General features: G+C 43.4%; 1 protein-coding gene across 2 annotated transcripts in view; it reads right to left on the minus strand.

Annotated features, from left to right (window-relative positions):
- The window catches only part of VAPB (VAMP associated protein B and C), a 63,786-nt gene extending 49,433 nt beyond the window's left edge, over window positions 1-14,353 (minus strand). For both annotated transcript variants that reach the window (XM_014574721.4, XM_014574720.4), the window contains exon 1: window positions 14,103-14,353. In XM_014574721.4, coding sequence (XP_014430207.1) covers window positions 14,103-14,160 — 58 coding nt within the window. In that variant the 5' untranslated portion in view covers window positions 14,161-14,353. The remainder of the gene's footprint in view (window positions 1-14,102) is intronic.
- Between the last annotated feature and the right edge of the window lie 361 nt (window positions 14,354-14,714).

Genomic DNA, 14,714 nt, shown 5'->3' on the forward strand with positions numbered 1-14,714 from the left:
CGTGTGGGGGGGGGGGAAAGAGGGGGTTCCTGGGGCTGCCCCTGGCCTGCAATAACCTCCCTGCAGCCTGCAGGCTGTTGAGGTGCAGGCAAGGCTCTGAGAGCTGCCCCCAGCTGGCTTCCCAACCCCCGTAGGCTTTCTGGAGGAGGAGCCAGCCTGAGGGCTGCCCCCTCCTGCAGCCTGTAAGAGGAGTTCTTGAACAAATGGACTCAGATGAATTCACAGACACACTCTAAAAAGACATACAATATTCACAGAGCACAGATGAAGAGGTGTTACAGGACACAATTTTCTCCAGAGGTGCTCCGATCTCAGCAACTTTCACCAGCAGTCTGGATGCTTAGCATTTACAAAAATCAAGCCCTAATTGTTTAGTTTGGATGGAGCGGTGATGTTGGGATGAAGCACACATATCCATGTAAAATATAAGTGAATAGCATATGCAATTAAAAAAAGGTTTCTAGATGTGTCAGTCCAAAAGAGAATGTGCAGTGACAAGGACGTTTTTCTGGCTATTTGTCTTCAAAATTCTATTTAGACAACTCTTTCTGCATTTTCATTTACTATCTAATGTGGTTTTGTTTTTACAGTTATGCCAGCTTGTTACTTGCTCCACTTTGTAGTTATTTTCCACCTCACCAACAAAACTTCTATGAACATGTGACTTCTACTTTAAATGGGCTTTCTGTAAGTCAATAGACAGTCCTGGATATTAGTAACAGATTTGGGTCTATCTTCTGGTAAAGCTAGCATGAATTCAGACTGAGTTCAGTAGTGACAACGCAGTAATAGTTAAATCATGTTTAGTAGCTCTGAAATCAGTTTGTGTTCTCAGTCTTACTCCAAATACCTGCATTTCAAAACATATCACACAACCTTGTTGTTAGTTTCAGTGATCAAAGACTAAATGGATAAGGAGCATTGAACATATCCTTGTGTGTGCAAGTAGTGCTTCCAACAGCAGAAAAACACAAAGCATGGAGTAGGGATGTGAATGTTTAACTGGTGGGGCAGGAGCAGCTCCCCGCTTGTAGCAAGCTGCTCCAGCCCTGAAGAGGGGGCCTGCCGTGGACAGGGGCTGCTCCAGCTGGGCTGCTTCAGCCCAACCCACACAACTCCTACCTGAGGCACCACTGGAGTGGTGCCCCACCTGTACCCTCTTTAATCGGTTAACCAATTAAACAGGATTCTACATCCCTAGGAGCCTGCAATGGCACTGCTCATGTGGTGCTGACTTCAGTGTACAGACAGACACAAGACTTAAAAAGCACCAAAAAATAATATTTCAGGCGTTGTCTACTAAAAAGCCTTACTGGTATTAGTTTAGTAATTTTATGTTTTGGTGGTCATATTTTTTTCCTTCAACTTCCTCTGAAGTATTTTTTTCTGGACACACAAGCCCCATTTCCTTAGATCTCCATTTCATAACCCTGAATGTATTGAATATTGGGGGGAAGGGGGAGGAAGAGTGGCAAGCTACTATGAACAGTAAAAGAATTACTGTATTACCAGTGTCCAAAGAAATGAGCATTATCATTCTGCTATAACCCATATATTTATACCACAAAGCCCCTATTAGATGTGTGGCTGCTGTAACAAACAGCAACATCATCATCAACATGACGGCTTTAGAATAAACGGAGAATAGTTTTCTTCTCATCTGGTTCTAATGTATTCACTTTCTATATACAAGAGTATGTGTTCATATACATTATACATGCAATTTATATCTACAAGGTTGTTACTGAATTGCAAGCGATTCAAAGATGCAATTAATGTATCATTTTAAATATCTGAATAAACACAACAGTGGGTGTGAAAGTAAACATTTCAGCATACACAGACTGACTGCACAATTTCTGCTATTAATTTATTCAGGACCTAAAAATGGAGATTAATCCTGTACTGGTCAAAGCCATGGTTCCACTGTTGAACTTCCATTATTGAACTTTTGGAGAGCTGGCTTATTGCTTATGTTTGTAAGATGTGAGGGAACACAAAAAAAACCAAACAGCATTCAGGAGTGAACAGAGAAACAGATTAAGATGTAGAAAAAAAATCCAGAACAACAGCACAAAATTAGAGTTGACTTGAAAAACATTCTGCAGTCCTAATATGAAAGCAATTCCAATAGAGGCAAACAATTTCTGCATGAGTCCAGAGTGCAGGAATGTGTAAACAGCTAGCCAATATGTCTGGGCTTATGAGTTAACAATCACAGTTACACACCCCACTCCTGGGGAGCCACCAGTAACTCAGCACTGCTGCTTCTTTATCCGAGGCAGCTGAGTGGGGTCAGCAACCAGCTTCCGAGGAGCTGGGCTGCAGGTGGGAGCCAGCTGCCACCCTGTGCTGCAGCATCTAATACAGAGGCAGCAGTGTGGGATGGGAGCTAATGTATGCCAGGGGCTAGCTTAAAAGCTGGCTCCCCAGGAGTGGGGTGGCAAGTGGGAGCTGGTGCAGGTACATGTAATCACTGAGTTTTCCAGAACCATATGAGAAGCTCTGAGTTTTTCAGCAGTTCCACAAATTACCCACTTTTTAATATCCCTAGTCTGCAGTGATCAGAATCTAGTTTAATCTGTAACTGGTACTGTAAGTGCAGGTACCTATTAGGGATGTAATATCCCATTTTATTGGTTAACAGATTAGTGGTGGGGGGGCAGGACCCCCACAACCACAGGCAGGGGCTGCTTCGGCCAGGCTGAAGTGCCCCTGACTGTGGTAGGGATGTAAGCAACTACTTGAGCAGTCGAATACCCAATAAGCCTAATTGGGTAGTTGAGTCACTACTCAACTACTCCCCCACCTCCACCTGCAGCTATCTCTCTGTCAGAGGTAGCAAGGAGCAGGGAAGCAGGAGCTGGTGCTGGAGGGAGCTGGCTTAAAAGGCAGTTCCCCGCCCCAGCACCATCTCGGGGAGGGTTGGGTGGGCAGAGCAGCAGCTGGCTCCGGGAGCCATCCGCGCTCCAGCTCTGAATTTACATTTAGCAACAGTCCCATCTTGTGTCAGGTCCCACATTGCTGTGGCTCTGCTGAGTCCTGGCTCATGCCAGGTACCAACCTACCCTTGCTGCAACTCTGCAGTTTAAATGTAGGAGCTGGGCTGTGTGCACACCTGGCTCCTTCTACACTTAAACTGCAGAGCCTCAGCTTATTGACAAATTGTGTACTCAATACAAATTGTAGAGAGTACATGATTAGTCAGTTACCCGCTTCTAAACACTCTTAGTTTGCGACAGGCCCGCAGGGCTGGAGCAGCCCCTTTCCCACGGCAGGCTGGGAGCTGCTCCAGCCCCCACTGGTTAACAAGAATTGATAAGCATCACCCACTGAGAGTGATGCTTACCGCTTAACCTTTCACATCACTAGTACCTATAGCCTCACTACATCTATACAATTAAAGGTTGTCTCCCAGTATAATTAAAATCAATCATCTCTCTCACACACACACACACACACACACACACACACACACACACACCTTTATTATTGTTTCTTACACCCAGAACTGGGAACCGATGCAATGTAAAACAGAGAAAATAAAACATCCTCAACTTTAGCGGAACAAACATTTGGAAAAATGGTATAGGAAAATCACATGGTATAAATAAGAAGCAAAGAGGCATTTTATAAAGCTTTTATTTAAGTGTTGTATATGACTCTGTGACAACCATGTTTTCAGTGAGCTCAATGACTCGCACCAAGTCTTAAAAACTATCCGCAGGAGACAAGATTTCCCTACATTGTAGGTCCCACTTACAGAATCTTATAATTCACATTATAAACAGTTGGATCACCAGGGATACAAGAATACTCCAGCTCTCCTTCCCTAATTCCCTACCCCCTTCCATTGAAATTAACAAGAAAGCAAGATTAAATTGTTTAGAAACACAGTATCTTTAATCCATAGCACCATTGTAGGAGGTCTTTGTTTACAAATCAAAGAGGTATGGAATTTAGTAAAGAGATTATTTTCATCGAATAGTTACTACTGTATGAGTCAAAATACTGCAGAAAGTAGTATGGCCAATTTTGAAACATTAGAAAAGTTGTTTGGAGAAAGCAATGTTTTGACATAATTGATAAGAAAAGCTTACTTGGTTCTCTATGATACAACATGAATTTTTAACAGCATAAAACCTCAGGGTATGTCTACACTTGCACCCTCTTTCAAGAGAGGGATGTAAATGCAGTTGAGCGAAATTGCAAATGAAGCATGGATTTGAATTTCCTGTGCTTCATTTGCATAATCGCAGACCGCCATTATTTCCAAATACCGTATTTTGAAATAAACTCTGTGTAGACGTGGTTATTTTGAAAGAAACCACTTTTCAAAATAACCCTTACTCCTCAAAAAATGAGGTTTACCAGTTATTTCGAAAGAAGGGGTTTCTTTCAAAATAACCATGTCTACACAGCATTTATTATTTCAAAATAGGGGCGGTCTGTGATTATGCAAATGAAGCATGGGAAATTCAAATCCATGCTCCATTTGCTATTTCGTTCAGCTGCACTTGCATCCCTCTCTCCAAAGAAGGTGCAAGTGTAGACACACCCTCAGTCACTTTTTTCCTATCCAGATGCATCAAACCCATTTTTAATTAAATATGGAAGCAGTCATTCCTTGTCAGAGAGGGAGAACATTTTGAGTGGCAGCAAAAACAAGACAGTTGTTGCAGATTTATTAGACAAACCCCTTTCTATAAAAGGCTCCCCAATAGGCCAATTTTTCAAGCTCAACAATTAGCCCTGCATCTTTTATGCATATTAGACATTTCCAGCTCTGTGTCAAAAGTAGTGGCCTGGAATACATTTGTATATTGAACAAATGTTGAGGAAAACAAGGTTGTAGAGCACAGGTGGGCAATAATTTTTTATGAGGGACCACTGTAAGATATTGGAAAATGGTCAAGAGCCACACTCTTCCATGGAGTGTGTATTAATGGAGGGGATGGGGTCTAGGTGGGAGAATGGGTACAGAATTGAGTTTGGGGTAAGGGTTGGAGTCTGGATGAAAGAGGGGGTTGTGACCTGGAACAGGGGATTGAGGTGCAGGGGTTTGGGTTGTGACCTTGTGTAGGAGATTGGGGTTCAGGGTCTGGAAGGGGTTATGCATTCAGGAGGGGGACAGAGGGCTTGGCTTGTGTGTGGCAGTGGGGGCAGAGGGTTGGGAGGAAGCAGGGCCTGGGGGGCAGAGTTAGGTTATGGCCAGAAGACTTACATGGGTGACTGCTGGTTAGCAGTCCAGCAGGGTTTTCAAAAAGTCTCCCTGCCTGCCCCACACCTGCACTGGATGCAGGGCCATGTGCATCAGTGAATAAGAGGCCATATTTTGCTCAGCCCTGTTACAGAGCCTTATCTTAGGCCTTTTCCTTCAATTGGATAATTGTGCTTAAATATTGATGCACATATGCTGAAACATAGGCAAGTCAGGGCTGTCATGATTATGAGGGTTAGCCAGCAGCCTGGGGATTAAAGCGTTAAGTACACCTAGCCAGGTGGAGTGACCAGTAGGAATGTAGGTGGGACTTTCAAACAGGGACAAAGGAATTTGGGTTTTTTTCTTTCTCTTTGTGTCTCTCTGGGTGAGTTCTTTGCAGCTACAGAGAGGGACAAGCATGTCTCTCTCTCTCTCTCTCCAAGACACCATTCTTCATTTTCTGTAAGTAAGGTAAAGTTTAGGTAGTTTCATTAGGCTTTATTGTTTTAAGGGTTGGGTATGGGATCTGATATCTGGCACTGCTTAAGAGATGTTTGGCTTTTCTTTTTAACTAAGTTCTAGCCCATGGTGTAATTCCTCCATGAGTATATTTTGTTACCTTTCCATCTGATCCTTATGCTTGCAACAGGAATATTGTTGTAATAATAAAAGTTCTCTTTCGTTTTATTAACCTGGCATTGGTCACTTGGGTGTGCTGATTTTTATAACAGGGATCATATTTCCCAAATGATCTTTCCCCTCATCTTGTTAATATTTGGGTGATGGCAGTGGAAGTTTTATTCCGAAAATCTAGGTTTTTAAGATTTTGGGGGAAGTTTTATACCAAAGCCTGGTAGATAAGGCTTTGGGGTACATTTGCTGGCCCCCACTTCTGCATTTACCATGCCAGAGTGAGGAAGGAGCCATGACAAGGGCTTTCTTCTGTTACCGGCACCCAGTGAGGAGAGATGAAGGAAGGAAAAGTCTCAAAGCAATGAGAATTGTCTACAGTGCTGGACTAAAAGGATGCCTAATACAGAAGTCCTTAATCTAGTTTAATTCCTATTGATGTGCAAGGGAATTGTTCTTAGAGACAATAGAATTTGGCTTATAGTAGGGGTTAGGCGAGTGGCATCAAGCATCCTGTTTCTCTATAAATAACAAATTAAATTAGTTCTGGCCAATAGTTATGAACACATGGCTGTTCAAAACATCCGATAAAGCTTTCCGAGACAACAAACTGCATTGACAAAAGAAGACTATTATACTTCAGGTTCTTTCAATACTTGTGTTTTCTCCCTGCAGCATGCTAGTAAGACTGATATGGTAATGAGATATTAGAAAATGAATGATATAGTAAGATGTAGACAGAATTAGCAAGGGTCATTTGATTCCTGCAGTATCTCCAGCTTGGTGAAAAGTTATTAGTTTTTAAAGGAAATACTTCCAGTCTCCCATTCTAGCCACACCTTCCCGCCCCCCGCAAAACAAACAAACCAAAAACTCCCTCCCTCACAAATATTGAGATGAACCTGCATATTACGTAGTTTTCTGCAAAATTAAATTGACACTTAAAATGTTCATTAGTAGAGCCCCATGTGGATACTAAATTTTGTATCCACATCTGTATCCACAAAAATGAGCCACAGATATAAAGCGGACATCCGAAAACCTGCAGGGTTCTAAATACAAAAGTTGTATTTCCATCTACAAAAAAGTGCCTTTAACATTCACAAGATGATATGCTCAGGGATCGACAAAGTGTATTGAATCTACTCGCCCATAGTGAGTAGATTTCAGTCTGACGCCCCGTTTATTTGCGGTGTGAGCATGCGCAGTGCAGGGCTGGCGAACGCCTTTTGCTGCCATTCGTCAAGCCCTGGACATGCTGATTCAGTGGGGGGAGGGGAGAAGGGAAAGGGAGGCAAGTTGGAGCTGGTCTGAGGGGGAAGCAGTCTTAAAAGCCAGCTCCCTGTGCATACCAGCTTTCATGGAGCCTCTGACAACCCCCACCCCCACCCCACCCACCCCCCAGCTGCTGCCTCCATGTGAAAGACAGTGGCATAGGAAGGGGACAGGTAAAATCCGGCTTTTAAGATGGCTCCCTGGAAACCACATGCCCCCCACAGCGCTATTGCTTCTGATACAGAGGCAACAGCAGAGGGGTGTCATCATGAGGCAAGACATATTAAGTGTTTTGATGCTACAGGGCTAAATCTTGCAGTCCCTATGCAAACAAAATTCCTTATACAGTGGGACTTCTACCTTATAAAGGATCACACAACTTAATCCAGAAAGCAAACAAACCAAGTTAGACTAATCCATTTTAGTAATGTAACAAGTACTTCAGTTAAGTAATACAGATTGGACTTCCCTTGTCTGACACGGTTGGAACCTGACTGGTCCCGAAAGAGAGAATTTGCCAGACCAGGGGAGGTGTCCCCTGCTACGGGCCCCGAGGCAGCAGGCCCCCTGCCTCTGACCCCCTCTAACCTGCCCCGCTGCTGCTGGTCCTGTAATGCCACAGTCACCTAGAGTTCCTAAGCCCCCAGCTCTGCGCTGCTGAGATTCTCCAGTCCCTGGCCCCAGCACTGCTGTGGGGCTCTGAGGCACTTTGGTCCAGGACCCTCCACTGGACCAGAGAGTACTGGTTTTCAGAAGTGCAACCTGTAATGCTCTTTAGACTAAATAGATACAGCAAGTTTATCTGATTCAGAGTTTCTGTACCACTATACAGGCAGTCCCCGGGTTACGTACAAGATAGGGACTGTAGGTTTGTTCTTAAGTTGAATTTGTATGTAAGTCGGAAATGGTACATATTGTAGAGGAAACTCTAGCCAAACATTTCTCCAGGGCTCAGTTTTATTCTCCCACACCTCACTTCCCTCAGTCCTTTATTCTCAAGCTGAGGTGTTTGCTGAGAAAAGCTGCTCCGCGTCTCCCTGGTCTGCTGGGGGAGGTGCTAGCTTTGCGTCTCCCTGTTCTGCTGGGGGGAAGCAGCTAGTGCAGGGTTGCCTCACCCTGTTTGTAAGTAGGGATCCGATGTAAGTCGGATCCATGTAACCCGGGGACTACCTGTACCTACTTTGATTAGGACAGTGATTTCCCAACTGCTACCCTAAATACAGCAGTACAATCACCCCAAGTGCAGATGCAGTAATATTAGTGTAATGGTGCCGTACATCACTAACTTATCACTTCCCATAAGGGAAATATTTCAGCAGCAGTTCATAAGGAACTGTACAGTACAGCATGATTCTACGGTCTCTAACACAAGCCATAAAGGCTTAGTTATCAAGTGGACGATGAAAACAGACCCTGATAAAAAATTTCAAAATAGCCTAGGGGATTTAGATACATCTTCCATTAAAATTAATAGGAGATGTGGCTAACATCTCCCAGACTGCTTTGAAAAAAGCAACTCATAATCCATATAAAAAAAGATTTAGTAAGAGACAGCACAGTTTTGTTGTTTTGAGACAACTTGCCTATAAATCTACATACACTCAACCCTCAGCCATGGACTTGCTAACACATTCATAATCAGAACATATGGAATAGATGTAAAAAGAGTGCAAATGAATGTGTAACCAAAAAACCCCTCCTCTTTTAAAAGTGTAAGTTGAAGGAATTCTGTTGGAGGATGTTAAGGTTGCCGTGAATAATAACTTTAAAAAAATCACCAAAGATGTATTAAGTGATGCTAATTTTCCATAAAGTTACAACTGATTAAAAGTGATCAGGCAATTATAAAGATAATATTAATGAGGCACTTGAAATCAGTATAATCAAGGAGGTACAAACCATGTCTGCTATACTCTAAAGAACATTTAGCAGAGTTAGAATAAGCTATTGATTTTATTTGCATTGCAAAAAGAGCTACTGTAAAAAACTGCACATATTTAAGTGTTTAGGAAAGATTAATTTTGTTTCATATTTGGATTGCGTGTTGAGATTTGTCCAAGTTTAGGAAGTTTAACTGTTCTTTAGACACTGGATTAGATTTTTATAATGATAAAACCCAAATGAGCAGGAAGAAATTAATGTTTTGCTGAGAGAGTACAAAACCACTTACTTTAATTAACAATCAGTTACATAATTAAAGTGAAATGCTAACTGATAAGTTCTCCAAGGAAGTAGCGGATAGCTATTCATACAGTAGTCTTCAAAGAGATGGAGCAGAGAAATCCTAGTACAAACTGCCATTATATATGAATCCAAAAAGACTCCTGGTTTCTAAGAGTTTAAAGAAAGCACTGTATGCATTTTCAATTTTATTCTTTATTAATATCTGAAAGGTAATTTTAAAAAGATTTTAAAATTACTTGTGTACACAGATCAGTGCCCATTCCAGTAACAACACAGGAAATCCCTATTTAGACATACAGGTATAACATTTGGGAAATTTGCATTTTTCTTACCCAAGAACCCTAAACAAAAAAACAAAACAAAAAAACCAAAAAACAAAAATCACAAGCTTAGAACTTGGGAATGTAGAAACCAAATGTAAAGGAGATGGGATAGCTTTATATCCATAACCTATTCAGTTCTTGGCCTCTCTGTTGGAGACTGATAGTGATGGAGTTAATTACACTGATAATCTCTGTAAAAAGGCTGGAGCGCAGCTTGGGAGCTGGCTCACATTGGGTTCCCCCAGCCCCCTTGGGAGACAGTACTGAGGGGAACCAGCTTTTAAGCCGGCTCTCATCACCACCAGCTTCTGCTCCTCCCACTTCCTGCCTCTAACAGGGGGAGGGGTAGCAACTAGTCAAGGGACTAGTCAACTATCCAATAAGCTTTTTCTTATCGGATAGTCGACTAGTTGCTTATATGCCTAGGTGGGAAAGCCAGAAAGGCTGACACACTGCCCAGCTGGGCTGGGAGAAAAGCAGGGGCAAGAAAGCTGGGCTGCAGGGAGAGCTGGGCTGTGGGGCTGCAAGGCAGGGTGTGGGGCCAGAAATGACCTCCCCAGGCCTGGCAAAATCCCTCATCTGGAACTAATCAAAGTCCCAATGGTGCAGGACCAGGGAGGTCCAATCTGTACAAGCAACACTACCAAGGCTTGAGCCAATGTCAATGTCATGTTGTTGATTAAACAGGAAAAGTAAAGGGCACCCCTCGTTTCACGGTTATTTTTTGGCTCTTTTCAGCGCATCAAGTTACAAGGTGCTGTGAATCATATATGCAGAAGCAGCTGCTTGTGCAAATTGAGTACAGGAAACGGCTTTTCCAATTTGAAGTAATGTGTGCGTATGCCTTCCAAGTTGTTAATTTTATATATTTGGCAGTATTGCTATTTGGGAGCACCACAGTACAGGGCTGAGTCACAACTCAGGGTCTACCTGTGGCTAGGCTTTAAGAAAACGGATGCAAGACATGTCACTAGCCCAGTCCAGGCCATTTTATTTTAGTAACTTCTCTAACTCTACTGTACTTGATTTAAAAATGCTTCCTTACACCCTCTCAACCAGCACAAGCAACAGCATTACAACTGTTTTTAAAATAAGCTAAGTTCTCAAATGGACTAATGAAATTGTACTTGCTGGCATTAAGTTCAATCAACGCGATAAGATCAATCAAGGCGATCAATCGCGTCTCAGACTAGTTTTCAATAAGATGTCTACACAATCTAAATTTTGTCCCTTAGGGACCCATACTGAGCCCACAACAAGGCAGGAGTCATGTGAAGAAAACAGTACTATCGTGAAATTAAAAACTATCAAAATGCATAATATTGCCCCCTTGTGTGTAAAGTTGCATGGGCAACCATAAATTTAGCATTTTCTAACTTTCAAGTGCTTGATTTTGCCACCTAAATAATGGTCTTTCAAACATTTCCTAGTTTTTAAACAGAAACATATATACATGTATGCATACATACACTACATTCAATGGTAACAAATCTCTCCATCATACATCATCAGGGTCTGAATCCTGAACCTTCAGCAAAAACTTCTACCACTTGAGCTACAGAACTAACTGCACAGGTTGGCAACAGCAGGAGGAAATTAACAAGAAGTTGGAGTATGGGAGCCTGTTCTTTCCCCAAACAGGGCTAGGGCTCCTACTCCAAGTGATGTTGGGGGAGGTGGTGGGAATGATTTTATTGTAGCCATTTGATGGGTTGGAAACAGAGAACCTGGCCTTGCTCTCTCCTCCTCCTTGCCTCTCTAGCGAAGATGCCAGCTTGGTTCTTCTGTTGATCCTGGCCAGTAGTGGCATGTGCTTGGCTTTAGAAGGTTCATATTCTATTACAGAAAGTGAGGGGAAAAGAATAGCGAGTCCTCTCCCTCCCCCCGAAAAGATCAGATTTTAGCAACACCTGAATAGCATGCCCTAGGATAAATAAAAAGGCCCAGTGCCCCAGCTAAATTTCAGAGATCTAATGCAAACAATAGAAGTACAAGAGCTTTTTCAAAAACAAAGAAATCTTTATAATGTATACTTTTAGACAACCCAAAAATGAGAAGCTGGCAGTAACTCCTCTCTAGTCTATGCCAAGGAAGACTTTCTCTCAATACCATATTACAGTTCAGCATTCCTCCACCTCTGGTGGTTTATTCTTCAAAGTGATAATCATCTTTATAGCCTTTGTAAGTAACAGAATGGTATAATAATTTTAGAGCTGGAGATTTGACTATGTTTCAACTCTAAATTGACTGCATTTCAGTGTGGGGGTCTTTATTCATGTTATGAAACTTAGAACCCAATACAGCTTCTCCAATATCAGCATGTCTACAAAGTTCTCCGAGATCTTTCAGTGAAAAACACCTTGATAGCACACAACAAGAAAAAGGAAGGGAGTGGAGTGTCTTTGATTATTGAAATCTCTCAGCAATTCTTATATACTAATACGGTGCAAGATATCCCTTCTAAAGTTGAAGTATCTAACTGAAAAAAGTGAAAAGGGCACATTATACTTCCTGATTACTTCAAATATGATTTTTGTGAACAAATCTTTCATTTGCATTTTCTCTAGAGAAACTGGCCTACTCTATGAGCCTCATTTAGAACAGACACTTTGAAAGGTTTTTTCTTTCTTTCTCCTCCTCTTCTCTCCTCTTTTTCTGTTTTATATTTCAAAATCTGTGCCCCGTTTCATAATATTTGTCATCTGAAGAGGTGAGTTGGGCCCACAAAAGTGCATGATACTATTTATATATTTTTGTTAGTCTCTAAGGCACTACAGTACCATTGTTGGGTTTTGTTTTTTTGGGGGCTAAAATCAATTACTAATAATTTAATCTTTGCATACCAAAGACCTTATGATAAATCTTGGTTTATTTTAGATGTTAAGCACACATTTAATAACTAACCCACTTAGCTAAAGACTGTCACTTGAGATTTGCATGACACTTTCCCCTGTCATAATATGGCTTAAAAAAAAATCTATTGAGTAGCTGAAAATTTTGCTGACAATTTAACCCTGAATCTTGGAGCTATGATCAACAACTAATCATCTCTCCATCTCAGTAGAGTTTCTGTCATTGCTCCATCCCAATAGTTTGCATCTAAATTTTAATGCATTACTTTTGCCCCAGCAATATGCAGTTAATTTCCAACAAAATAATTGCATATTCATTCCATACCATATTTACTGCTCTGTTTTTGTTCTTTTTAGTAACTATTTACCATATCATTTCTGAAATTTATTGATGATCAAAAATATATATATAGGGATGTTATCTTAGCCACATGTTTATAGCTAAGCTGCAGCTATCAGTAAAGATGAAATTAATATTTTAACATCAAATGATCTCTACTTTGAAGTTTAGAAGAGCATTTTCTAAATATCAGTGTTACATTTTTGTAAGAGGAGATATTTTTACTTTTATTATTATATGCAAACTTATTGATGTTGATATGTAATCTCAGATTGTGTTACAACAGTCTAGTCCATCAAGTTGTAACATAATAAATTAAGAGCAAATTAACCTGTTCAGGATTTTATTTTAAAGGAGAACTCTCCTGTAAACAGATTATTAGAATAGCGTTTGTCTTAGAAGTTTAAGAAATAATGAAAAGAAAAACAAACAAAAGTATTGTCAGAAACAAGGTCAGAAGTCTCAGTTCTTTAAAACACAAACGGAAACCTATTCCACATGTTCCAGGATATGCAATTCAGATAGCTTTCAGATGGCTCTAAAACGGCTCCAGGAAATAGGAGCCACAAAGCCCATCCACACATGCCAGGTGGTGGCAACCATCTCTGCTGAAAATATTTTTCTTTTTCTTTGACTACATCTCTAAAAAAAGAAATCACAGCAGCTGGAGCTAGTAATTAAACCCACAATCAGATTATTTTACCAGTAGGAGCATGTCAGGGTACAGATCACATAAGAGACGCCATATATATATACACACACACACACACACACAGGATTACACCCATCATGAGACAAACTCAAGGCAGAAAGCAACCCTATACAGAAGACGACAGAAGGGCTGTTTCTCATCCTGCACTAATGATAACACCGAGGCGACGTGGAAGGTCAGATTATATCCATGTAGCGCTGCCTTCGCTCGCAGTGGGCGGGGGATGAGGAGAAATCTGAAGCGGGAGGGTTCTGCCTACACCACAACACACGGTTGGCGTGTGACACGCGCGCACACGGCTCACCAGGACAAGCAGCATTTCACACCCTGACTCCCCTCCCCCCCTTGGGGTCTCTCGTACTGGAGGGGCTCCAGGCGAGGCCGCAGCAGAGCGCCGGGGGCGGGCAGGCCTAGGGACGCGAGCCTCAGCGGGCACCGCCCGGCCCCCGAAGGAGCGTGGGGGGCCGGCACGGCCTACGAAGGGCCCTTGAGCCGCTGGAGCCGAGCGCCAGCCCCCGGAAAATGGCTGCCGCTGGAGCCCAGCCCTGGGCAGCGGCCGCCGAGCCCCGCGGCCGCCCCTCACCTTTGAATTTGAGCTCGTGCTGCGGTTCCAGGCTCAAGACCTGCTCCACTTTCGCCATGTTCCTCGGCGGCGGCGGCACTGGGAAGGGGGGGCGGCGGGGACGCGCCCGGCGCTTTAATAACCCCCGAGCCGCGGGCAACCGGCGGGCGGGAGGGGAGCGGCAGCGGCGGCGCCTCTAGGCGGGGCGGGGGCGTCAGGCGGCGGCTGCGCGGCGAGGAGGCTCCCGGCTGGCACAAGCTCCCCGCGCAGGGACCAGGGGGCGGGGAAGGAGGCGGGATGATGCAGCACGGAAGGGCCCAGAGAGAGGCTGCGGCTGACGTCTCTCCCCAGCCGGGCTGCGAGAACGGCGCGGCGCGGCCGCAGGACTAAAGGGCGCAGGGCGGGGCCAAGGTGCAGCGGGCAAGAGAGAAGGGGGGGCGGGGGGACCACGGCAGGGCCAGAGTACGCTGCATGGGCGGGGTCAGGGTACACTTCATGGGGGAGGGAAGAGGAGGACCCATGGCAGGGCCAGGGCACACTGAATGGGGGGGGGGCACAAGGCAAGGCCAAGGCACACTGCATGTGAGGGAAGAGGGGAGCACAAGGCAGGGCTAGGGCAGTTCCAGAGTGTGC

Source organism: Pelodiscus sinensis, chromosome 17 (genome assembly GCF_052426305.1).
Source record: "Pelodiscus sinensis isolate ZL-2025 chromosome 17, ASM5242630v1, whole genome shotgun sequence".
In the NCBI taxonomy this organism is placed as follows: Eukaryota; Metazoa; Chordata; order Testudines; family Trionychidae; genus Pelodiscus; species Pelodiscus sinensis.